The 26,945-nt window shown below is 35.6% G+C and overlaps 4 protein-coding genes across 6 annotated transcripts; 2 read left to right on the top strand and 2 right to left on the bottom strand.

The window, feature by feature from the left end:
* The first annotated feature begins 558 nt into the window (after positions 1–558).
* Positions 559–7,187, top strand: LOC112707628 (peptidyl-prolyl cis-trans isomerase CYP22). Its single transcript, XM_025759448.3, has 7 exons — positions 559–937; positions 1,713–1,736; positions 2,879–2,966; positions 4,891–4,983; positions 5,774–5,806; positions 5,918–5,974; positions 6,804–7,187. Exons 1-7 carry the CDS (start codon positions 759–761, stop codon positions 6,912–6,914), a joined length of 585 nt encoding a protein of 194 aa, XP_025615233.1. The 5' UTR covers positions 559–758; the 3' UTR covers positions 6,915–7,187.
* Positions 7,188–7,700: 513 nt separating this feature from the next.
* Positions 7,701–12,434, top strand: LOC112707627 (NADH dehydrogenase [ubiquinone] 1 alpha subcomplex subunit 6). The gene is made up of 2 exons (XM_025759447.2): positions 7,701–8,277; positions 12,100–12,434. The coding sequence occupies exons 1-2, from the start codon at positions 8,065–8,067 to the stop codon at positions 12,283–12,285; spliced, it is 399 nt and encodes a 132-aa protein (XP_025615232.1). The 5' UTR covers positions 7,701–8,064; the 3' UTR covers positions 12,286–12,434.
* Positions 12,435–14,109: 1,675 nt separating this feature from the next.
* Positions 14,110–23,056, bottom strand: LOC112707626 (transcription factor TGAL1). 3 transcript variants are annotated; one of them, XM_025759444.2, is made up of 10 exons: positions 22,537–23,056; positions 21,774–21,850; positions 21,468–21,666; positions 21,149–21,220; positions 20,982–21,041; positions 19,309–19,386; positions 19,132–19,183; positions 16,759–17,030; positions 15,008–15,256; positions 14,110–14,543 (listed from the first exon to the last, which is right to left on the bottom strand). In XM_025759444.2, the coding sequence occupies exons 3-10, from the start codon at positions 21,531–21,533 to the stop codon at positions 14,397–14,399; spliced, it is 996 nt and encodes a 331-aa protein (XP_025615229.1). In that variant the 5' UTR covers positions 21,534–21,666; positions 21,774–21,850; positions 22,537–23,056; the 3' UTR covers positions 14,110–14,396. The 3 variants fall into 3 exon arrangements, with proteins under 3 accessions (XP_025615229.1, XP_025615230.1, XP_025615231.1); XM_025759445.3 differs by having other exon boundaries at positions 21,774–21,832; XM_025759446.3 differs by having other exon boundaries at positions 21,774–21,844; positions 22,537–23,053.
* Positions 23,057–25,816: 2,760 nt separating this feature from the next.
* Positions 25,817–26,308, bottom strand: LOC112705402 (protein MAIN-LIKE 1-like). The gene has a single exon (XM_025756234.1). The coding sequence runs from the start codon at positions 26,306–26,308 to the stop codon at positions 25,817–25,819; it is 492 nt and encodes a 163-aa protein (XP_025612019.1).
* Between the last annotated feature and the right edge of the window lie 637 nt (positions 26,309–26,945).

Here is a 26,945-nt window from a genome sequence, read left to right as displayed (position 1 = left end):
TAAAATTTTACCTAACAAAATAAGTAATATGATGTCGTTTTTGAGCTATTTAAATGTCAAAACCAAAATTGTATCATTTTACAAGTTTTAACGTGATATGTGATAATCTATAACAGCGCTCTATTAACGTTTTTATACTAAAAATGGTCTCAAGGACTAATATGAGGCATGTTTATAAACTTGGGGGATTAAATAGAGACAATTGAAACCTCAGGTACTAAATTGAGACTCACGTGTAAGTTTAGGGACCAAATTGAGTATTATCTCAGTAAATTATCAACAAAAACCCATCGAATTCATTTCTGGATCCAAATGAACCTCTATTAAGAGGAGGAAAAGAAAAAATGCACCAACAGCAACAATTAAAAAATGATGATTAAGAGAAAACGCAAAGAAAAAGGAAAGCGAAGAAGTAAAAAGAAGAACACAAAAAAAAGAAAAATGAATGCGAAGATGAAGAAGGAGAAAAGTAAAGAAAAAGGAAGAATGCGCAGGAGAAAGAACGCGAAAACGAAGACGAAGAAGTGTTATTGAAACGCGCGTGTGTACAAATGCTGCCAGATACAAAAATGCTTGGATGTGTAATTGAACTCTTAACCTAATGGACTAAAAATACCGCCAGATACCCAAAAAAAATAAAAAGAAAACTAACTAGAAGCAAGTATTACACTTCCACGTACAAAGTACACCCAAGCAAGAACACAAGCAGCAGCAGCTCAACTAAGTGTGCTGTGTGCTTCACTCGTGCGAGGTTCGAAATGGGTTCTTCAGTTGGAGGAAGCAACAGCAACAACGCAGGCGTGGAGTGGCACGTGCGCCCTTCCAACCCTAAGAACCCCATCGTTTTTTTCGATGTCACCATCGGTAACATACCTGCTGGCAGGATCAAGATGGAGCTCTTCGCTGATATTGCCCCCAAAACCGCTGAGAATTTCAGGTTCTTTCCACTTTTCGCTTAACTTATTTATTTATTTGATTATCTATTTATCTGGTTTTGAAATTGAAATATAGGAATAGGAGTAAGATGCTTGGGAAGTTTATAATTCTGAAAGTACTAAGGGATTCTTCAAGTTTCCTCTCAATTTTTTTTATTTTGTTTTTTAAAAAGATTCCTTTGTATCCTTTAGTTGAGAGCAAAATGACAATGGTAATAACAGTGATGATGAGAATCAATGAGGAAGTTAATATGTAGTAGTTGAGTTGGTATGACCTTCTAGGAACTAGAACCCAGATATATAAAATAAAATAGAATTATTCATGATCATTCTTTTGAAACCGAAAAGAACTTATTAACCTATATAAAGTTACTCTTTTCTGGCGGAAGTATTTCCTTAGTTTCTACAGTCTTGATCATTCTTTGTATGTTTAAACTTGATGCTATTGGTAAATGATTCTTGGTAGTGGATTCGGTATGTTAATTAACGTAGCTTTATGTGGTTTCAGAATATTTTCATACTATTATTTTGATTGCTACTTAAGAGCAGGAATTGGAAACCATACACCAAAAGAGTTGGCATTGTTTTTCATGGTTGATGTGCTATTATTGTTTCATTTTTCAATATTAAAACCTAATTTTATGTATTATATTTAATTCAGATACACGGATCATCCAAGACATACTTATAAAATCAATGCATGTTTGGAGTGTCCATGTTTATAATTAATTTTATTTCTCCTTCTAATTGAGGGATTTGACTTTTACTATTTTGCAGGCAGTTCTGCACTGGGGAATACAGGTAGTGAAATGATCTTTTCCATCTGATCCATTCTCATCAACACCATTATCATTTATACTACTGAGTTGGCAATATAAGCTTCATAATTTTAATTTTTGAGTTTTCAATCTGTTCTTGCCATTTTCTGCTTTCAAACTCTGTTGATAGTTATTGGTATTTTGGTGTTTAGTTACTGCATTCTATGGTATCAGCAGTTATTCTTTTGCAATTGGCACGATGATAAATTGAAGATGATGATCATTCTATGCTAGTGTTGACTCTGGGATGATAACTTGATCATTTAGACCATAAAACTTATTCGGGCTTTTGTTTCCGATATGGGATATGGTTGTCAAAATTGTGATTCTACTTGCGAAGCACAATTCTGCAAGTTTGTAAGGCTGGTTAGTGATCCTGATCACCTTGCAAAACATCTTCTTGGATGGTATCTTAGGACATATAAGCAGCTAGATAGTATGATCATACTGATCCCTTGTCACTGTCTGGTCTAGGATGAGCAGCATAAAATCAGAAAATATGCAGATCCCAGCATGAAACAACTCAACCAAAAATCACTCCACTACAATCTTGTGGCTGAACTGTGTGATTTGAATATGGAATTTGAAACTAACCCATCCCATTGGTGCAACTAAAATCTGAGTTTCTTTGCCTCCTTGCAACTACAAGTGCTGCTTGCTCCATGCAATTGCATATGCTGCAAGTCGATCTCATTGCTTCTGCCAACCCCCTTTTTCTCTGATTGCTGTGTGGTAGATGCTTCAAATTGGTTAATTGCAACTGTCCCTGTTCCATCGATTCTGTGCTGCATTTGGGGGTGCAAGTGATGATGGAAAGTTATAATATCCAATAATATTTAATATCTAGAAAAAGGGAAAAGAAAATGTAGAAATCTAATACAAGACAACACTTACGTATTTTCAATTGAAAGCTTATTTAGATGCCAGTTGGGATTTTAAAGGTAGCTAGCTTATATGTTGTTTGTATGAGTTTTCTTTTCCACTTTTCTTGCGCATGAGTTAATTGAGCTCTGAATTAATTACAAAGTGAAAGCTAAATTTTCAAATAGCTACTGGATCAGAATGAAATATTGTTTCGTTTTCTGTTGATGAGGTGACTAACACTGTAGTTTATTCTTTTGCCAGGAAAGCAGGACTACCTGTCGGCTACAAGGGTAGTCAATTTCATAGAGTTATTAAGGATTTTATGATTCAGGCTGGTGATTTCATTAAGGTATCGTTGTAGCTACTGTAACTTTGACTATAATATAACTGTTTTACATCATATGCAAGAGGAGGCCCTTTTATAACCTAAATTATTAAGGTGATTACACATTTATCTGTATGTATAACTTGGTATTATCTGAAACATACAACATGAGGAGCATCTTAGGTATATAGTCGGTGTTTCCTATCCAATATGGTTAAGAACAAAGTGCATAATATTTTCAGATAAAGAAGATATTGTGCAAAGAAGATATTCATATGAAGAGAAGATAATCAGGAAAGGGTTAGGAGGATAAGGAACCTGCTAAGGAAGTTTAAATAGAGGACAAACAAAAGAAACAAAAAGAGAGAAAAGGGGAAAGGGGGGGGGGGGGTGAATGAATCAACCACTTCCACAACATGATAGTATTTAAATGTAGATTAATTTTGCTTTACCCTGGAATTCTTAAATGACAACTACTTTATATTATCATCACTTTGAAGTCTTTTTCTTTTATTATTGTAGCTTTCACTTGTCAACTCAATTTTAGTCAGGGCTAGATATAGCAGTGTTTCCTTTATTCCTTCAATTTATCTCCAAAGACATATTAACTTAGTAGTGTGAATGTGACATCAGCTGGGTTTAGGACATGGTACTTCCATTTAACCTTTTAGAAAATTCTCCCTCAACACTTGGCTTTTGAAAGAGCCTTTCCCCCTTTCTTCTACATCATGTGGTATGCTGGTCCAATCAAGGTTCGGTTTGTCAACTGTACGTCCTCACCTTTTGTTTTTGGGCTAGATTTAGATGTATGAATCCTATACTGAATTATTGATTTGGTGTGAGATAGCATTCTCATTGAAACCATGTTTTTCCCTCTTAACATCCTGGTTTTTAGAAGTGGTTTTTCCTTTATATCCCCTGTTTTTATTTTTATATTATAATTTATGCTACTTGGTTTTTTTGTAACCTGATTGGAACTGGAGTAGCTAATTGGAATCCTATCAAAATAGTGGAAACTAAAACAGATTAAAGAAAGAAAGAATTGGAAAAAGTACAGACAAAGTAGTCCCCTCGTCAGCATGCTCTCCAACCTATCCCAGATGTACTCAATTCTTACATAACTTCTCCAATCTCCAATTATAGGCTTTATCTCATTTTCTATTTCAGATTTGCACTCTTTCTCTCTCCACTTTTGCTGCCATAAAATTTTCTCCTTTATCTCGTGTGCAAATGTCCTGCCTATGTTCTTAGGTCAATTAAAGTGCATCCCATTCCCATCCTTCCTCCTCCTTTACCCTTGGGCTAAGGTTGTTTCATATTCCATTTCTCGTCGTTGAAACCATTTTACATGTCATTTGTGGTTAGGGAATTCGATGTCAAACATTATGTGGTCATTATGTATTTATCTTTCATAAATGAAGAAGCATTATTAAATACAAAGGAAACAATATTAAGTAGATGTGGAGGATAAGACATTCTCAATACGAATAGTAATATACAAACAAACGAAAGGGAGAAACTCTATAATCTCCATGCATATCAAAGATAGATCCCGCTAAACAGGTTATGCACCTTGCAACAGGTAGATAGATAAAAGATGCGTGATCCAATCAAGTGGTCATATTAATTAATTCTATTAATTAGTTTATCTTCATTGTAGGCTATCTGTACAGATTTTTTATTTTCTTTTTTTTGTCAGTGAATGACACAATCTATCTTCTTAGTGCAGCATTTTTATTCTAAATTATTATATTTGCACTAACTTTTTGTGCTATCATTATAATATCACAAATAATGAGATGCATGAGTTCAAATTCAATTTCATACATATAGTAACCTGCATTTGATTTGTCTTCAGAGGATTTGGTTATACTACTGTACAAATGTTACAAATCTAGAACTCTATCATGTTGTAATGTGAATTGACTAGTATAATATTCCTTGGCAGGGTGATGGCAGTGGATGTGTCTCTATCTATGGACACAAGTTTGATGATGAAAATTTTATTGCCAAACATACTGGCCCTGGTCTTCTTTCAATGGTATGTTATTATTGCTTCATCTTGCATTAATTTTGGGTTATTTGAAAACAGGGTGACTATTGATGGTATTTTGTGTCTAAACCATGCTGCAAAGGGTACAATTATATCAGTACAATATTACAGTTATAAATGTGATAGTATCATTGTAATCAATTTTTGTAATAACTCTTTAATTGTAGCAATAATTGACTGTATGCATATATGAAAATGACATATCTACAAGATATTGATGTTTGGAACTCATTACAAATTTTAAGTTTTAGTAAGCTTATTATTATTATTATTATTATTATTTTGTACATCTACACCTCTATACCTATATATAAGGAGGATTGAGTGACTTTGTGTATCTCACATTGTTTTTGTAAAATAATTATTGTGAAGGCTTGAACTTGGTATTTTTAGGTTATGCTTCATATGCACTCTTTAACCACCGAGTTAGTTATATTGCTTTTTCTGTTTATTATATATATATATATATATATATAATTTTACTTTCTTAATTTAATAAATTGTACTAATATCTAAAAATATAAAAAAGTTGGCTGACATACGCTAATCAAAATTAATGGAATCATGGAAATTCTAAAATTAAATAACTTATTTGATTTTCAACATTCTAATCAGTAACTATATTCACAAATCAAGGTAATCCCTTTTTTCCCAAGTGCTTTGAAGTTTTTGTTATGTTCTATTACTAAAACTGATAATTGATTCAATTTGATTGTGTTAATTATGCTTTTACTGATTCCCATGTCAAATGCTAAGTCTGGTTACTCTTAATCTGCAGGCAAACAGTGGAGCTAACACCAATGGTTGTCAGGTAAAATTTCATTGGTCACTACACTACCTTTCTCTTCCCATTTCTCAGTGACATGAAATTGGTGAAGCTCTATTTCTACTGATAAATTGTCTTTTTTTTTTTTTGCCACAGTTCTTCATAACTTGTTCAAAATGTGACTGGCTTGACAACAAGCATGTGGTTTTTGGGGTATGCTTCAATTTCTTTGGTTTCCTATCTTTATTTTCCTTCAAACCGCTCATATGGAGTTTGGTGTGGTTAGAAGAATGTTTTTACATTCTTGGGAATTTTAAGCTTAAATCCTTACATCGGAATGATTTTACAATGTTAAGGAATTTGAAAACTTTTCACTAACCCCATGCCTCCTTAAGATCTGTTATTATTGACCTTTTCCTCAAGCCTTGAGAGTTCTTGCAAAGCATGAGAAAATCTTGGCTAACTGAGTAACTGGTACTCTTATAAGGTTTATTCATTGTAACCAAAAGAAAACAACAACGCACTATTTATTTTCCTTAAACCCTTAACTTGGACTCTAATTGATATCTATTGCTCAAATAATAATATAAGTTCCCATATTGTTCATCATAGATCATGCTCTAATGAAGCTCATTTATTATAAAAAATTTCCAAATGATTTTATCAATTTTGTTGACTTAAGGTTAGGCCGTTAGGTATTTTGGCGTTGATGCTGAACAAATCAAAGCCACCTAAATTTAAGCTTAGGCATATGAACAACTTACTTTTACTGTTTGTTAATAATACAGATACTGAAAATAAACACAATATCTTATCCTTTATCCCTGTTTATTGTTATTTCGCAAAGATTATGCACTACTGCGGTCGAGAGAACTGGCTTTGTTGTGCCCTTTTCCTTGACACTCCATCCTCACTGCTCATTTATTGTGCTTGCCTCTTCAAATATTTCATTTCATATGCATCCTTGAATAGGTTGCATTGTTTGAATTATTTTGCCAAACCTATCCAATTTTGGTCATTTTCCTGTCTTCCTTTCATGCAGAGAGTGCTTGGAGATGGTCTTTTGGTTGTCCGGAAGATCGAGAATGTCGCAACTGGACCCAATAACCGGCCGAAATTAGCTTGTGTCATTGCTGAATGTGGTGAAATGTAAATTTCATGCAAATTCTCTTTTTGACTCAGAACAGAACAAGTAACTTCTCTAACAAACGATGGTGCTGCTTTGGTTGAATCCTCTGTAGCCACTATCAATCACTATACAGAATGAGGCCTTGTATGCAAACTATCTTTGTGAACATTGAAACTAAATATTATTGTAATATCGGAAAATTTATCGCTGGATTGTTGAATGATGCAACTGGGTAGTTTTCGTCGGTTGCTAAATGGAGATACCAATCAAACCATTCTTAGTCATCTCATTGAAACACTTTTTTTGAGCCATATCTACTTGTCTAATAGCATATCATATGATAGTTAAAGTTTCACATTAGTTTTTCGAACTGATCAGCTGATGGAGAAATTAAATTGATCGATAATTTAAAATTGTGGGATTAACTTGATCAATTTAATTTTAAACCTTAAGGACTAATTGATTATTGCATGAAAAGTCAGAAATGTCAATACATGAAGTTAATTTAAAAATTTAAAAATAGAGAGTAAATTGTTACTCTTTTAAGTCTTTTATAAAAGAAACCTTTACGTTTTGACAAAACATTATCAAAAAGAAAAATTTAATTTTCTAATAGTTAAATGATCCATTTTTATTTTCATAAACAGCAAATAATTTATATATTTGATCTAATTTAATGTGGTAATATTTGAATAATTATTTAAAAAATATAAATTGAGACAAAATTTGGTCTTTAAACCGCTTTCTTGATTTTTTGCCCATTCGTAAAATCATGGAATTTTAAGGATGGAAGATCTAAATTTTTGAAACAGGTTCACCGTTCACCAATAAGTATATCTCTATAATATATTTTGTTGGAGATAATTTTTCAGATACCAAAATTCATTTTCTTCTCAAATTTATTTTAGTAAATATTAGTTTCTTTATTAACACCAAAATGGTCATCTGCTCAAGAATAAAAACAAACGTTTGTAAATGAAAAATTAATTAAAAAAAAAGGGTAAAAGTAAAAGAAAAACAGTTAAAATTCACGAAGCGTTGATAACTCTAGGGCAGATAGTCGTAGGCTCATAATCATAGGATTACTTTCTATTTATTTTTCATCGCCACATTCCAGAGTTGTGAATTGAGAAGAAAACAGAAAGAACGTAGGTAGTGAGTGAGTAAGTGAAAGATGTCGAACGCACTTAAGAGCGTGAAAGTGGCTCCCAACTCTGCGACTCTGGAGGAGGCCAGACACCGCGTCTTCGATTTCTTCAAGACCGCCTGCCGATCCCTCCCCACTGTCATGCAAATCTACAATCTTGATGACGTCACTTCCATCTCCGAGCTTCGCTCCACCGTCGCTTCCGAGATCCGCAAGAACTCCCACGTCACCAATCCCAAGGTCCCATTTCCCCCCTTTTTCTCTTGTTATTTTAAATTATTCAATTGAAATTCTCTGGAGCTGTTTATTCATTGGTGAAATTTGCCAAAATTTTGTTATTTTTAGATTTTAGTGAAATTCACATTTTTCTTTTTAATTTTCGGGTTGTTATTCGTGCTCGACTGCTCGCTATTTGAACACCTTAACGAATATAGATTTAATTTTATTTGTCTGATGTTGCTAATCTGTTCCATGCTCCGCACCATTCTCTTTGTAATAGTGAAGTTCTGGAAATTTTTGGAGAGAGGTTTTATCTGTGTCCCAAGATTCATTGTTTGGGCATTGGACCTGAACTTTATCTTTTGCTAAAGGCAATTTGTATGTATACGTAGAAGATATGGTGAGTCCTGACACTTGTATAGTGCTGGTTATTAGCTTCCATATGATCATTCTTAGGAATTTAGAATGGCTGTGAGATAGGATTGGAAATTTAGTGCCATATGCAGAATTGTTTGTTTAACTCGTAAGGATGAAACCGATAACCGAGTTTTCTCCCATGTTACCAGATTAAGTGACATCATTGAACTCTGTTTAAAACCAAATTTTCAATTAATCTAGCTATAGAGAAATATATTGTGACCGCTACATGCATTTCCGCATTTCTGGAAAAATAATTTTCTATTCTTTTCATATAGGATAACTAGTTAGAACTTGACTGATCTGCCTGAGTTTGATAATCAATGAACATCGGGTGAGAACCAAACTGTCACATTGCACAGGAAAATGTTGGAATTTAGACTACTTCTAAGTTCCCTTGAGTTTTGAGTAGTTATGAGATTTTATGACTGACATGCCCTAAAATATGAACACGGCAATTGTTGATTAATAGCCTCTAGTTTCCGCACAAGTTTTCTTTCATTTAGGCTTAAATCCATCACCAAATTTGGGAGTTGACACTAGTTTCAACATGTTTTTGTGAAAACAAGATGGATAATTCATTTGATAATTTCAAATTAGATTTGGAGCCAACTTGTTTGATATATCTTTCAACTTTGAAGAGCTATTATGAAAGAAAAAGATTCTGTGGACGAGTTTGAATGATATATTTTGCTAGATATTCTTAGCTTACCTATACAAGAAAGCTATGTATGTTAATGTAGCACGTTGAAGTTATACCCGATCTTCTGGAAGTTTAAACCTGCTCAATAAATATTCTCTTTTAGATTTGTTGTTTCTCTAGTTGTTGAATTTGTTTTGTGAAAGTGAGTGGTTCTAAGATTATTTTCAGACACAATATCAGTGGGTATTTAGGTTTCTAGCTTTTTCTTAGTGGCAATAAATCATGTTTCTTAAATACTGGCATATTGCTTGATTGAACACATTGAAATGCAAATCATATCTGATTGGTAGTTAAGCTTAGTGAAATTCCCTTTCTAATAATGTCCGAATTCCAGTTTTCCAACTCATCAATATGGTGGTTTTCCTAGGCTGAGTTTAGGTGGTAATTTTCCAAGTATATTATAATTTGCATTAAATTTGGTTGGGTAAATTACACTCAACTCCCTTAAAGTTTAGTGTAATTACATTAGAGACCCTTCATTTAAAAACGAAACATTATGGTCTTTGAGTTTTTAGCACTGCACCAAGTCACCAACCATCGTTGCTGTTAATGTGATGTAAAGCAGGCCCGACAGAAAATAAAGTAAAGTAATAAACCTTGTCCTAGTCATATGATAAATAACGGAACTTATGAAATTTTTGGTGTTATTTAATGTGCACTGAAATGGATACTTTTAAATATTAAGTTATAAAACAACACTTAATTATCCTAACATATATTTCCAATGTTTGGTTGTGCCATCAAAGCATCAAACCACCACCACCACTGCCACCTGCCAAATCATCACTTAAAATTCTGTGCTCCCAGCTAGTAGTTGTACTGATCTACAGATTACAACCACTACCGATTCATAACTGAAGTTTTGTTGGAGTCCTACATCACCCTGGAATAAGGTCTGGATAGAAGTATAAGAACTTGGGTCCTTTATCTCACGAGTTAGCTTTTGGAGTTGACTTTGACCTACTCAATTCTAATATGATATTAAAGCCAATGGTTGCTAATAGACCACTTGCAATTGTCCAATCCTACAAACTTCATGTTTCAGATGTCTAATATTGCAAACTTCATACTCCATATATCTCGTCTTGGGCATGACGGGTGTGGGTTAAAGCCTTATATTGCCTTGAAATAATGCCTAGGTAGTTTTTATAAGAAATTGAACATCTCTCATCTCATAAGCTAGCTTTTGAGGTTGAGTTAGATCATCTAAATTCTTTTAAAATTAAACACCCTAATCTCACCACTTACACCATGGCCACTTCCATGAATTGTCATGGTTTCCATTTTCTAGATGGAATAGATTGAGACATTAATTTTTTTACACTTACTATCAGCAAACGATGGCTTTCTTTTCCCATTAACAAGGTAGATGGAACAAGAAACAACTGCCAAAACACACCAGACAATAGATTCAAGTTCGGTTTTCCAGCTAACATAAGTGCAACTAGGAAGAAAATTTACAAGAAAAGGTCAATCATCAACATGAGATTATAACAACTTAAAAACTTGGCAAGTTAAAATAGCATTCCAGGAAGATCAACTCCCTTTTCACTTCATAGTTGGGAGTATACACAGAATAATGTTGTGAGTCAAAAGACAGTTTAGGTTTGAGACCTGTATACTGTTGCCCTTGCCAACCGTGGCGCACCATCATTTCATTGCTGGTTGCAATTGAACCCACCTTGTCTGGGTCTCTGCAGCTGCCCTTATGCTGCCCCTAATCCACCATTTTCTCTCCAAGTGAACCATTACATGTTTTCACCATCTTGTGTCTTGTGGAGCAGGTGAGGATGATGTTCAAGGCTTAGCAACCAACCAAGGTGGATTTCCCTTGGATATAGTCCTTTTGTTGTTAGCCAGAGTTTCAAACTAAACAGTATTGAAAAGAATCCGTGGAGAGGGAGGCACAGATGGCATTGTTGGTGAGCTTTAGGAAAAAGATGTAAGACACAAGGTGAAGGGTTGTCGTGTGTAATTACGCTAAACTGTTGGTGAGTGTAATTTACACGAACACAAGTTTACTGTGGCCGAAGTGAAGATGTTTAGATGGATGGGTGATCATACGAAAATAAACAAAACAAGGATTAAGGAATGAGAACATACAATGGTGGAGTATCGTGTTTAAGTGGTTTGGACATGTAGAGAGAAGACATCTTGTGGGGAAGGTAGATCAGATGGAAGATATACTAGTGGTTAGGATAAAGAAAGAAGACTTTGAATGAGGTGGCCAAGAGACTTGTAAGCATGCATGGTCTTATTGCAGAGATGGTACATGATAGGGGATACTGGTGTTGTTTGATCCATATAGCCAATGCCCCCTAGTAGGATGAAGCTTCCATGTCATTGTCATAAATCCTACAAGGTTGGACCACTTCGATCTGAAGTAACTTTCAAACTCCCAAGTTTGGGGTGTGTCGTACTCGTAAATGTATCCACGTGATGGCAGAAAGATACGAGAGTATGTATAGGCTTTTGAGATCTAGTTACATTAACAAAAAATGACTTCCATTGGCCATTGCCTTTGAAATCTCCTCACATTGCATTATGAATCTTGTCCTTGCATAGGCATCAAAGCTTATAATTCTTCAGAACATGGAATGATATTTAATTATTTATCAATTTATCAACTATAAAAGAAAATGTGTCAATTTATGCTTCAGTCAAAGAATCTTATCTATGAGAAAAGATTGTACTGTTATCGCTAATATCTTGTGGACATTCAGGTGATTGATATGCTGCTGTTCAAGGCGTTCGAAGAGCTGAAGAATGTTGTCGATCATGCAAAGCAGAGGCATCACATCATTGGTCAGTATGTTGTTGGTAAGGAAGGGCTTGTGCACGATAAGGCCACGAAAGACCAGGGCATCTCACCTTTCCTAAAGAATTTCTACAACAGCAACTACTCTTGAATTTTGGTCATGAGTTGTTCTGTGTTTTCCCAAACTCAAATAAAGAATTGTCTGACTGTTTTATATCAACACTCGATAAAAACTGTTTTTGGATCAAACCACTGTACTAGTTATTCCTTGGTTAATTTGAGGAAGTAATGTTTTGCTGATTGATGTGCACCATTGCATATTGCCGAAAGTATTGTCATTTATTACAATTTAGCATTATCACGGTAAAAATTCTTCCGAGTGAGTCTATTAGCAAAGTATTTTAGAGAAAGCATAATGTATGCCAATGCCATGGTGTTAGGTTCTTACAATTTGTAGTTAATTATTTGGAATACATTCTTGGAATTACATTTCCTTGATTGCTATTGAGATCTGCATTTTCTAGTAATTTCATTGGGTGGCAGCACTGAAGCAGCAGACCCTTGGTAAACATGGAATCTGCAATTACATTATATATATTGGCCCAATTAACAGTAAGAAACATGATTCATGGTTGGTGAGTTTCCATTGTTGGCTGGATAAGATTAAATGACAAAACTTAATTGGTGTTTTTCACTTTCTGTGTTACTTTAGGTGCACACTATAGTATAGATTAAGTTTGTGTAGATTTTACAGATTTTTTTAGTTAAGGCGTCTGGGACTTTCAGGTGGTATTTGCTGTGAAGCAGGACATGACAGGCGACCAGGCTTTATCTTGTTAATGATCTGTATTAATGGGCTAAGAATTTTACTGTTTCCACAAGTGTACACAGTAATTAATTATAGGCTTAGACGCAGCCGTAGCCTCTGTTTGGTTAATGTCTAGTATGAGAAATAGACAGAGAGACATATATGACCAATCTGACGAGGGACAATAATGTTCATGAGGTTTTGACAAACCCTTAACAAAATGACTTAGATTAATGGAAAAAATGTATTAGATTGTATGAGGTTGCCTTGTTGAGAATAAATTTTAACCCACTTGGGACTTTCAATGGCATCAATTTCTTCAATCTTTTAGGTGATATGCGCTGCATAATCTCACCCGATTAGCCACAATTTAATATGCGATGCCTAAGAGGTATAATTACATCCATCAAGCTTGTTAGTGGTAAAAGGTATACTAACATAACTATTGAAAGTAGGGTTTTAGTCTTTGCAAATACCAATAGTAGCACCAGTCATGGAGATAGAAAAATAGAAGAGCCACAATAGGAAGAGATCAGAAACAATAGGCTACAGATATTGGGTAGGAACAAAATCGCAAAATGCAAAATGGCCAAATAAGCAAAATATGACCACTACCAGTGAAAGGAACACAGCAAACAAAACGGCGCGATGGGCACATCGTCATGTGTTGATGAAAGTGATGGGGGTGATTTAACGACAGAGAAATGACAGTGTTGAGTGTTCTTTAAGTCTTGAACAATGTGAATCCAATAGACCAATAGTGTGATCTGCAAGCGAATTGGAAGACAGTAGACAATGACAGCGGGACCAGAACAACATGAATGGCAACTGTACAAGTATTTATGGGCTGCAAAAGTGATACTGATAACACAATAGAGGACATTTCATCTGCTGAGAGGGGACACAATTTTTGAGGAAACAAGAAAACAAAATTCTTTGGAGGACTGAGGATTCTGTTGTTCGAAGTGAGTTTTTCTCCTTGAAGATCTAAATATCATGTTGAATTAGACGAGTAACTCGTGTTTATTTATCACGGGTTATTTTTATAAAGCAATGAAGCAAACCACTAAATTCCACCTAACAACCTAACCAATATACTATCACACCTAACTCAACAAAAGAATAAACTCTTTCTATGAGCCACAAAGTTTTATAAATTCAGATCCATGTGAAAAGTGAAAACTATGCCATTTAAATGTATCATCTTGTACAACTATCTGTTAAAATTAAAATAAAAGTCTTCAACAACAATTACAATGTACAATATTAGTAATTAATAAAATACACACTTCCTGTCACCCACCTCGGTTTCTAGACTGACTCTGAAGCAATAGTATAAGCGATAAGAAAGGCTTGTAATACAACAGAAGAAAACTTGTAAGAACCTAGATGGCCAAGCAATAGCAGGTGAAGGATCCAGGAAAACTAATTTGACAGACTATTTACCACGCCCCTTAATCTCTTGGGCGGGCCAGCCAGAGTGAACTAAGGGCACGCAGCCGGGAAAAGTAGTCATGTATTGCAAGAAGTGCACGAGCTGATTGGCGAGTTGTTAGAATACGGTGCATTTGTTGTAGAGTTTGCTGGCGCAGATTGTCAGCCTTAAACCACCACAGAAATGTAGCCAATAGTAAGATAGTTTAACAGAAGATATATTAACATGACTGGTATTAAGATAACATGATATGAATCCAGTTTACGAGAACACTTTCATGGTTCTTTTTTCTAGGGGTGAGGGGTAATACATGGAATCTAAATGAGTGAAGCAAGGTATGCAAATGATTTTTTGCAACAATGCTATGAAGCTAAAAAGACATCAATATATCTCAAACCAACACAGAGATTTGAATTCCAATGTAAATGAATCTCTACAGTTCTGTTAATTCACTATCTTATCATCCTCCACCTAAAAAGCATTCATGGGAGGGAAGCATTTCCATATGATTTTGGGCAAGATAGTCATCAATTATAAATAATACTGGAAACAGTTGGAGTAGAAGTGATTCCTCAATTATTCAGCAAGATGTTTATAGGTTTATTTACATAAAAGGGTGGGGAAATTTACCTGTCGAATAAACCCCTCAAGTGTCCCTAGCTTACCCATGGCCATTGCCATTTGACCCATGTAATTTGCCACATTCCCTGAGGAACCAGATGAATTTTGTGATCCGGTGGACAATGTCTCAGCAAGGGATTGTTGCAATGCTTCCATGCCTTGAGATAATGCATCTTCTGCTTGCTGAGAGGACTCCTGCAAGTTTGTAATACCCAATAGCTGCTGCTCTGTGAGAGGTTCCAATTGACTTACCAGGAGCTGCAACCAAATTCATGGCACTTGTCAAGGGTAAGAAAATGGAAACAAAAGTTAAGTTGTCACATTTACGAGAGATATGTATATAGTTCAAGACAAACACATAAATTATATGGTGTAAACGTAGAATGAAGCATCTCTGATTATAGGGATACTAAGGTTTGACCTCTGCAACACAATAATTTAGAGCGTCAGGACAACTTAGAGATGATGTGAGTATATTCTCTACAATGTTTATAGAAATATTTTCCAATTAAGAGAGTAAGGGTTCAATTGATTTTGACCCACTAGAGTAGTAACAGCGCTTATTACTTTTACTGTGCTCCATCTAAGTGTGTATCACAAAAAGATGAGCCATAGAATGTGATTTCCACTGCTATGGCCTATAGGAAATCGGACAGATTTCCTTTTTCTTTGTACAGTGGTATCCATAAATCGTACCATTCGATTTAAATTGTTTAACTTTTTTTAGAAAAATCACACAACACCGTCCGATTTGCGTTTTTTGAAATTTAAAAAAAATCCATTAAAATCGGACCCTCCGATTTTTGTTTTCAAAAAATAAAAAATTTAAATTGTAGCTATATCTGAAAAATCAAGCAAGATGAGTGTCATCAAAAAGCAATATAAAAATGTTCAAATTGTAGCTATATCTGAAAAACAATCATGTTGAGGAACAGGCGAGCAGCAGAAAAAGATTATCATAGAATTGGTTATAAACTTGAGAAAATTGGGTAAAAGGTAGAAAATTGGTTACAAAAGATTATTGTTCATTTCTTGTCAGTAATCACCAAATACTGAGTAACTGTAGGAGCAGTGTTAACTAGTGACACGCTAGCTTTCATATTATAGTCACAATAGTTAATCTGTATGTCTTCACTTGGTTTTCAAATCTAGTATCTTATCTTCTTCTATTTGCCCCAATTCAGTTCCTTATACTTCAAATCCTTTTCAATTTGATCCCTTACCTTTTATTTTTGTCAATTTGGTTGGTTATGTTTTAAACCAATTTTAATTTAGTTACACCATTGAATAACTGACAAAAAATGCGTAAATGGCACATATGTAGATCAGAAGACACCATCTTTTGTCGGTTATTTAATAGCATAACTAAATTGGAAATAATTTGAAACATAAAGACAAAAATTGACAACTGCCATAGATAAATGACGACATTGAAAAAATATCAAACATAAATGAGATCAAACAAATCAAGTAAATAAGGAAAAACAAAACCAAAAAAGAGTTGTATCCAGCCCATATTATAATTAAGCCAAATTATTCCATAGTTGAAAGATGAATGATGTACAGGAAAATGATTTCCAAGTGTGTCTCAGTTTGAAAACGCATGGGTGGTAAATTGTGCTGAACAAAACTGAATTTAGTTTTAATTAATTGAACCACATTTATGCTGTCAAGTGCCAACAACATAACTGCTCAGGTGCATCCTTTATATTTTTCTTTAAACCATAAATGTCAAAAGAAAAGGGTAAACATAAGATCACCTTGAGGAGTTCAGATGACCGAAAACCACCAAGCCACAAAAAGCACCTCTCAGCAGGTGTTTTCCACATCCCAGACAGTAAGTGGAAAACATCAGCCTTAGCTGCAACGCCTTTCAGCCTAAAAATTTCATCATAATGTGCCATTACACCATCAACAATCATTCGAAGTTCAGTATCGCCTGCATGTGAATTTACAGCTGCTCTAAGCTCATTAATTTGTCGATTTTGCTCTTCCAGCCACCTAGCATATTCAGCATCGAACTGCATTGCTCCTGTAAAGAAAATTGAACAATGATTATGGATAACCTGTTGTAACACTGGAGGAATTAAATGTCCACTGAAATAATTTAATACAGTTGACAAAATAAGAAAAATTACACAACTATTACAATAAGAAGCCTTGTCCCACCAGGTGGAGTTGGCCACATTCATCAAACATTACAGCATTGTTGTCAAACTCGCAAGTTAACTCGTAAACTCGTACAGGTAGTGGAATCGAGTTAACTCAGACACAAACTCGTTTTTGGGTAGACTCGGCTAGACTCACATACACTTGGGCAAACTCGCGAGTTTGAGCTTGAGCTAGCGAGTTTGATTTGGGTGCCCGTTTTGGCCCAAATAAAAGAAAAAACCCTAATTGGCTCGTCACTCACTCCTTTCCCTCGCCAGTCTCGGCCCGTTCTCTCACTCTCTCTCTCTCTCTCTCATTGTTGTGACTTGTGACCTCTGTCCGTCTGCCGTCCGCCATTCGCTGTCGATATCTTGCGCTTCCAAACTGCCACACATCGCTCTCAACTCTTTGCTGAATCTGCTCTGCTTCTCCTTACTCTCGCTCTCTGTTCTGTTCGGGTTCTCTTCAAGTGGAGCATCTGTCGTCCGCCGTGCTGTCGTCGTTCATCCCGTTGCCACCGTTCGTCGTGTCCTTTGCCTCCACCGCGCCGCCATCATTCGTTTGCGCACAGATGCCGCCTTTCTCTCTGCACAACTGCGCCTAGTTTCTCTGCTCCTTTTAGGTATGTTTCAAAAAAGAAAAATCATAATTTCATAGTAAAAACTACCATTTTTTACTTGTTCTGTCTTCTGTGATAGTTGTTACTTGTTACTAAATGTCTGAATTTTGCGATAGTTGTTAATTCATTGTTAATTCATGGTTAAACTTAATTCTGCGATAGACTGAGTTGTTCTGTGATAGTTGTTACTGCATTTTTTATTTGTTAGTTGTTACAGAATGTCTGAATTCTGAATTTGTGACCATTGTTAATTCATTTTTAGGGACAAAATGTCTAAAAATGTTGGTTTAGGGGTGAGGGAGGTGAGTGTGAGTTCATTGGGGATCCAACTCAAAATTTAATTGAAGAAGAACAGGAACATGTGAATGATAATGATCTTGTTGGATACGTCGAACCTGAACCTGAAAGAAATGATGTTTCTGATGAAGATGGTGAAGATGATGATGTTGATGCCATGGAAGATGAAGATATTGGAGGATTTCAGTTTAAGATTTAGTTTATTAGAACATTTAATTGTTGCTTTTTTTTTTTTGCGGTTGTGTTATATGAAGCTTTCCTTGTGTATGTTTTATGTTGAACTAGATGCATTATCATGAAAGATTTGAATGTATGTTCTAAACTACTTGTTGTAATTGTTGTCCTGATGTACTATTTTAATTTATTATGTATTTTGAGGTTAAAATTGTTAAGTTTGAATGCCTATATTTGAGTAAGTATATATATATGATATTTTTTTAAAAAAAAAATCCATAACAGGTAAACTCGTACAAGTCTACGAGTCGAGTCTAGGTCAGCTCCACGAGTTTGCTTAGACTCGCGAGTTTGACAACCTTGGATTACAGTATACAACTACTATCATAGTCCATGTCTGTAGCAACCCTTTAAAGTTAAAAAAATCTTTTCTTAATGGTTTCAGCTCTAGGTGTTTTTTTCTTTATCTCTCTTATTGGGCTGCTCCACATATCATTTACACTCTTTACCAGGGGTTTTTATCTGCCTTTGCCTATGGAAACCAGACAACCTAAGGTAAAACCATACTAATTTTTCCAAAATAAATGGTTCTTCAATTTTCTCTCTCATGCAATCATTCCTAATCTTATTTGTCTAGTGTGTCCACTTATTCAGTACAATATCTTTATGTCCACAAGAATGAGCTTATTTTCTTAGTGGGCTTGTCACGGCCTCACATTCTATTCCATACAATATCATAAATATAAATATTATAGATGTAAAATATGGTTTTTGCTTGAGTGGTACTTTTATATTTCAAATAATACCCAAAGCATTTGTCATTTCAGGACTATGATATAAAGTACTTCCATATCCAAACTTTCAGAATGAGTATATTTTAAAAACAAGATACCATTGCCACTCATTGAATGCGCTTGATCACCCGAGCTTGATATGAAGATTCCCTACAGGAAGAAGCAGAGATTGAGCTTTAGAATTGAAGATGACCGCAAGGAAATGTAACAGCAAAACCAAAGACAAAGAGTAGACAGTTAAGGCAATCAAATTGCAAGCGTTAACTGAATTTCACCTGCTGCCTAGCTCGCTGAAGCTCTTGCTCTAGCTGGGTCAGCTTCAAACGACTACTTTCCAGCTGTTGCACATAGGCCTATGTATAAAAGCATCAAGTGCACTAAGAATATGAGCTTACAGCATCATGCCATGCATTAATATGACCAAGAGGTAAATATTAACATATTTATCATTTATTACAACTATCATTAGAAAAGGCCATGTTGAAATATTACAAGGGAAATAATTGGATTCCATTGCATAGCAATTATCTATGATTGAAAAAACAAACGTAATAGTTCTCTAGCAGTACACACTAGAAATAACTCGCCAGTTTCCTGTCCTTTTAAAATGAAACACAGGATAAGGATTTTCTCCCCAAAAGATTATCTGCAGGCCAATTTAACATGAAGGAGAATTATAGATTAGCTTTCCAAAGAAAAGGTCACTGTTTCTTTGTCAAGTCGTTTCTCTCGATATATTTGCTAACATCTCATCCTCTTTCGGTGATCACAAGCTCCATCCACACCTGCATCTTCAATTTTGAAATGTTTCCATATTCCAGTTTCTTGACAGTCTTGTTTATCTCAAATTAATGCAGTTAGTATCAATGGTTGTTTAACTTCTAGTTGCATGTTTGGGTTTGGGTGGTTCCTTCCACTCTGAATGCTCTAAGGTCCCCTTTGAGTGAAAGGAATGTTGATTTTTTTTTTTTTTGGTTTACTTATTTATTTTGGATTTTGGCTTTTATTTCATTGCTTTTGCTTTTGGATCACGTATGGATTACATGATTCCAACCTTAATGTATGGGAGATTTTCTTTAATGTTTGCAGTCTCCTGGTAGTTGTTTGTTGATTCCAGTATTATTTAGCATTTATATTCATCCAAACTGCTCCGGTCACTATCTGAATCTGATTTTGTTTTCAGTTGTCCCAGTGTAACTCTGGTTTGTGCCAGGCCATGGTGGGTTTCCAAGCATCCCACTCTAGCTGAGTTTGTTCTCAACAGTAACAGACCCAATTTGTTTTCACCAGTCCCAGGCACATAAGTGTTTCATCAAGTTCAACTTATATTTTCTTATTACCAAGAAAGATTTACATGCAACTGCCTAAGCTTTGAAAGTTTCCAATTAAGGGGGAACATCAATATATGAGAACATGCATATTAAATACTAGATTATCATAGAGCATCTCAGATCATATCTTATAGTGCTAAAAAAATACGTTGGAATGTTGGATAGTCTCCTATGGTTGGTTCCTATATTTTCTCGTATTATTTGTTCCTCCATTGAATGATGGTTATAATACTATTATCATAATTTATAGGGATTGGTGTTTGACTTTGGTATCAAATCATAACATATCACACCAATATAATGTGCTATATTTGTAGTCCTTACTCTTTATTTTCCTTTTCATATCAAAATCCTATAATATGAAGTTATAAACAGTCATAGTAAAGGCAGCCTTGCTGCAACTTTGAGCATTTTCATGTTCCTTCTTGTATCTAGAACTGTCTTATTCTATTTTTCAATACAAAAACGTTATATATAACCACATAGATGACAATATACGACATACATTATTAACTAGACTAGATGTTCTCCATATATCAATATTATGAAGCCACACAAGAAATGCACACTTTTAAGAATAGTATTCACAAAAATAAATAAGTAAATATGATTCATACTTTTTTTCTCAGCCGGCTTTTTCTGGCAGCCTCACGATTTTGAGCAAGCCTGCGAAGACTCTGCAGTAATACATTTATGAAAAAAGAAAATGCCATGAAACAATTGCCCTTTAGAATTAGAATATTTGAAATTATTGAAACAATAAATTTTTAAAAGTATGTTCAACCTTCTGATCGGTTTTATCCTTTGATCTGTCACTTGAGTCAGAAGCCACAGGAACAAGGGCACCTCTATCAGACTGCAAATATACCATGTATCAAAATATTAGATTGGTTAAGGCTACTAATCGTATTTTATGAGCCTGCCTAGAAAAGCTTATTCCCATGCATTGTGTTTAGATACTATTTTTATTTTCAATTAATCATATAATCTGATAGAGTGATAATCATATCCCAGTACTCACTTCCCAATGCAGAACTGGAACTTGTCATGTCATGAATGGAATGATAAGGGAAACAATAGCAAGAATGGTAAAGAAAGATCACCCGCTGATTTTTGTCATCAGTGTCAACATCTGTAGAGATATCAGTCCTAGGACTGGCGTCAGCCATAGCTGGCTCTTCTTGATTATCTGTATTACCAACTAATATAGTAACAGGACTTGATGATTGAACCTTCTTTAGTTGTAACCTATTTGGCTCTGGTTGGTTTGTCAATAGGCCTTTTATCAGGAGAAGTTGACAGCTATATTAAACAGCCAGAAAAATATAAGTTAATAACAAGAAATTAGCCTTATTAACCAAAGCTGGAAGTTCAGAAAAAACAGAATAAAAGGGCTATAAAAAGCTCACCTTATCCAAATTATCAATGTGAACAGAACCAGGAGAAATTGTTTGATTACTTACTTTAACTGAAATAAAAGCTGAATCTGAATTATATATCAGCAGAAAAACCACAAGAGAAGGACAGGTCAGAAAAGTTTATACTTGTTAACAATAATTTAGAAATAAGTTAATCAGATTTAGATTTTGTAACTCAAACATAGATATATCTAACTGATTTGGATATCCATGTGCATTGTGTATTGTGTATTGTGTCTCTGTCAGTGCAAATATTCCCTTTACTTAATAGCAAAATACTAGTTAGTATTGAACTGACATACTGCAAAAACAGCAGCTATTGCATAAACTAGTGCCCCAACGAATGAGGTTGCTACCATGACCTGTAGGTCACAGGACAGCTGCGTGGTTATCAAGCTCTCGAGTTAACTATGAAGTTTCTACGAGTTGGGATTTCCAAGGAAAGGGGAAGGAAAAGTTTGCATCCTTCCCCTCTCTTTCCTTCCAAAACCCCAAATTACAAACAAACCTAAAGAATTAAGAAGTTTAGGTCCCAATTGAGTTTACTCTTTTAAACCAAACCCTGGAGCTGAAGTTGAGCTTTACAATTTAAAATCTTAAATTGACCTAGAATGCTTCACAAGCCTAAACTCTCGAGTTCGATTACGAAAGCAGCTATTGCATAGTTTCAGAAATTTAACTAGGTTGAATAAAAATGGTATATATGAAGAAGCATGGGTACAAAGCCAAGTGAACCAGCAGAACCAACACAAACCTTTCTCTTCACCGTTCTTCTCCAACTGCTCGCCACCGGCAACGACGACAATGACAACTGCAACAACGACGGCGGCAACCCACCAACAGAACTTGAAGCAGATCGCAGTTTATGTTCATGATGAAGGAAAAATTCACGGCTTTTTACGCCCTGTCGATGTTGCCGTCTCCGATCGCCGGAGTTTTCATGGCTCCTCCGCTCACGGTTGCTTTTTGTTAGGTATCTTCCTCGCTGTTTTCCCAAATCTCACTGTGTTTAGGGGAAATGAATCTGGCACTACAACTCGGTGATACAGTCAAAATAGTCAAACAGATGAAAACCTTGAGCTTCTGTATTGACTTGGGAAAGGAAAGGAAAGGAGAGGAAAAGAAACACTGTTTTCCCACCTTTTTTTATATATTTTTATTCTCTGTGTTCTGTTTTATGGCTTTTTGGTCAACACTTACAAATTACAATGCCCTAGCTACTTGGATCTCACGCCTTTCTTTAGTAGCTAAATTTCGTCTATTAGGCCGTCTTTGTTTACAGGAACTGAGAAGGAAATAAGATATTGAAAATAAAATATAAAATATAAAAATATTAAATTTAGTATTTTTATATTTTATTTATAATAAAATAAAATAAATTATAAAAATTTAATTTAATATTTTTTTAAAAAATTTAAAAAAAATATAATAATAAAAAATATAATTATAAAAAATTAATAGATAAAATATTTAAATAAAATAAAATCAATTTTAAATTATACAAATTACTTAAACAAAAAATATTACATAAATTTTCTTAATATAAAATTTTATGTAAATTAAATGAGTCTTAATCGATTTATATACGTTGGTAGTAATCGAATGACATTGAATCGATTTACTAGAATTTCACGTAAATCGAAGTGAGCTGATTTGATTTATGTATGCATGTTGTGAACTCTAGTAAATTGAATGAGTATAATTCGATTATCCATGATTTCTGGCAGCTAGTTATTCGAATCAGTGTGCTTCGAATTAGGCAGGTTCGTTGTGCATAGTAAATAGAAACAGTCCAATTCGATTTACTATGTATTGAGCTATATGTATAAATCGAATTTCCCAAATTCGATTTAGTGTGAAAGCAACGTCTATAAATATGATCTGAATGTGAATTCCTTATGATAGTGAAACACAATGACTACTGAGAATAGTTTTTTAGTATTGCTGCATTATAGAAAGTCGATTAAGAAGAAAACGTGTTCTCGAATTAAGTTTACTGATAAGGATCCCTTAGTGTTTTTTCGAAACCTTCAACGAGCTTCACTAAGTTCCTGAATTCTATAATCTAAAAACTAGGGTTGCAAGGCATGAAACGGGTTGAGAAGTTATTCTATAGAATTCCGATTTCAATCTTGTGAGATGATGTGAGATACGATTCGTTCGTCATAGGAAGTGACGAAAATTTGCAAGTACTATTCCATTGTTGCCGGCAATTTTCCAAGGTCAGGACCCCTGAGTTGTTGGCCAAGCTTGTAGATGTGATCTCCAGCTCAGGAGGTTCGAACTAGAATCCCCAACCTCCAGCAACGGCAGCCTGTTCTAGTTCAAGGCCTGTTGGTGCCTTTTCATCTGTGTTTGTGATTGCACCTGAGGCAATGTTGGTTGCCTCCCTGTCCTTCGCAGCTGATTTAAACCGCAGTTGTGACGAAGAAATAGGTGATACTACGATTGCCGGATTTACTAATATGGCACTGGTTTCATTACAGAGTGGAGCACCGGATGGTGTGGACGACGTACTGCGGGATGATGATGTGGAGTCCCAAGACAATTTGTTGATAATAGTGGTGATGACATAGTAGGGAGTAATCCAGCTGGGGGTGGTGGAGCGTCTAGTTCAAGTACTCAGCAGTATCCCCTGCACTTTTCAACTTTGAACTTGGATGCCATGAGACAACAGGGGGTACCTAGCGTACCTGTTAGATTTGGGGTCAGAGATACACAAGATACTAGAGGATTAGCAAAGTTTCAAGTTTGGTCAGCATTTTCAGGATAAAGAAGAGGCCGTGTTAAGCGTGAAGACCTATAGCATCCGAAGTGAGGTTCAGTACAAAGTGGTGGAGTCCGATTCTCGCAAGTACTATGGGAAGTGTAAGAATTTGGCAACGGGTGCACATGGTTGATTCGGATCAGTCTTTGCCAACGCAGAGGTATTTAGGAGGTAAAACGGTACAATGGACCTCATACTTGTCTGGCCACATCGATATCGAGTAATCACATGAATCTTGATTATCATGTGATCTGGGCATTCATACTGCCTATGATTAGAGCTGATGCTGCCGTGTGTATCAACGTACTGTTGAATGCGACAGAGGCATATTTTGGTTTTAAACCAACTTACAAGAGGGTTTGGTTGAGCAGAAGGTCATAGCACAGATTTATGGAGATTGAAATGAGTCATACAATGAGGCCGTGATGGATATTAGGTGTGCATACGACAATGCCGGGTAGTGGGACGGGCTTGGGTTTGGAACAACATCAAACCGAATGACATGACTCGCCCTGTCAGTCCAATGGAAGTGCCAAAACTGCAAGGTGTGTGGGAACCACCGATCACCACATCTGCCATCCTTCGCCGTCAAGAAATCAATATCGAGTGCGGCTCGTGGTCAAGGCTGTACTCCACCAAATTGTGGTAGAATCCGATCTACCTGATGCCACTTTATGACAGCAAAATAGATCAATGCTGTCACAAACCTCCACAACGCTGTATGCCGAGACTCCAATATCTCTGGATGCACCACCTGAACTACATCATGAGAGCTATACGACATCCAAGTGAACTGTGAATAAAAACAGTTATGAAACGTCATCATTAAATGTACAGGTTGCCAAGCTAACATCAATGTTAACTATTTTGATTTACAAAATACTCATATTCGCAGCATGTAAGAGATCTCCTGAGCCTCCAGTGTGCAACTCGAGGTCCTTTCTCACTTGCGGTTGGGATGTAACCTGACCACCTACACCCAAAACACACGTTATCACTAAATGAAAATAACACAAAAAAATTGTGACAAACATAGCATATAAATATCACACTACCTCGAAGCCAAAGACCAACCAAAGGCGCCATATCCATCGGGCCTTAAACCAGGGAATCACCAGAAGATCCATGGCTGAAGCAGCTGCAATGGACCGGCTAACTTTACAACGTTCCTATTCACCACACGGCATATGCACCAGTATAACCATGAGAGAGCAGCTAATCCCCAAATGTACCCACCCATGTCCTCAAGTTTGGCTACATATGGTAGCTACCGAATGTGAAGGCAAGTACCGAACTTGTCGCCGAATAGCTGAGTCCCCAAAAGCATCATGGTATACGCCCGAGCATACCTCTTAACAGTGGCATCGTTGACACCATGAGGAAGTTTACCGAATGTCTCCTGCATCCAACTGCATTTCACTGTGAACTTGTCGATGCAGTTCGCAAGAGGCAAAACACCCAACAACTCCTCGAACCGCATCCAAGCTGGGTGACCACCTTTGATGTATCGCTCAAAATCCATCAGGCATCCACTTACATAATTTCCATCAATCGGCAGCCCTAATTGGTACGCCATGTCCTGCAGTGTAATCGTGCACTTTCCGAACGGCATATGAAACATGTGCGTCTCTGGACGCCATCGCTCCATGAATGCACTCACTAATGACTCATCCGACCTAAACCAAGTCTCGTTCAGCCTCACGAGATGGTATAAACCGGCCATATGTAAGTACGGAACGATCCTCTCATCCAGGCGCATACCCTGCTACCATCTCATGCTTGTGATACATCGGTAAGGCTATATAAACAAGATAACAAATTGTCTCTTAGGATCACATCAAAACATATTTCTATAACAATATCAACTAATCTATCTGTTAATCTAAAGAATACCATAAAAGCAACCAAATAATCTTACAGGTTCAAACACAAAACAAAATTATATATTCATCAAACTATGACTAATAAAATAAGTTTAATATTAATACAAAAGTTGATTTAATGTACAGGATCGCACAATCTTGGATCACTAACAAGTTCATCGCTGGCAACCTTGACATCACATGAATTCTAAGTAAAACAGCATGTCACTACCCATACTTTCTTTAAAAAACAACCCAAATCACAACATAGACTCTAATCACTACTCTTACTCTAACTAAGTTTTACTACCCATTATCTTCACTACTCATACTCTTCTAGTTATTTGTAATCACTATCCAAATTAGAAATCGCCCCGTCAAACCTCTAGAAACTAATAAGTCACTACTCTAACCATTCTATCTAGTTTAAAAATTGTAAATTATGACTAACGTTAAAAGAGACAAAAAAAATAAGTAAAACATTTGATTGTATTTTCGAAGAAAAAAATGTATGCATTAACCTCTTCATTGATG

This window comes from Arachis hypogaea, chromosome 8, assembly GCF_003086295.3.
Source record: "Arachis hypogaea cultivar Tifrunner chromosome 8, arahy.Tifrunner.gnm2.J5K5, whole genome shotgun sequence".
NCBI classification, from domain to species: domain Eukaryota; kingdom Viridiplantae; phylum Streptophyta; class Magnoliopsida; order Fabales; family Fabaceae; genus Arachis; species Arachis hypogaea.
Note: the sequence above shows the minus strand (reverse complement) of the source record. Positions and strands in the feature narration are given on the sequence as shown.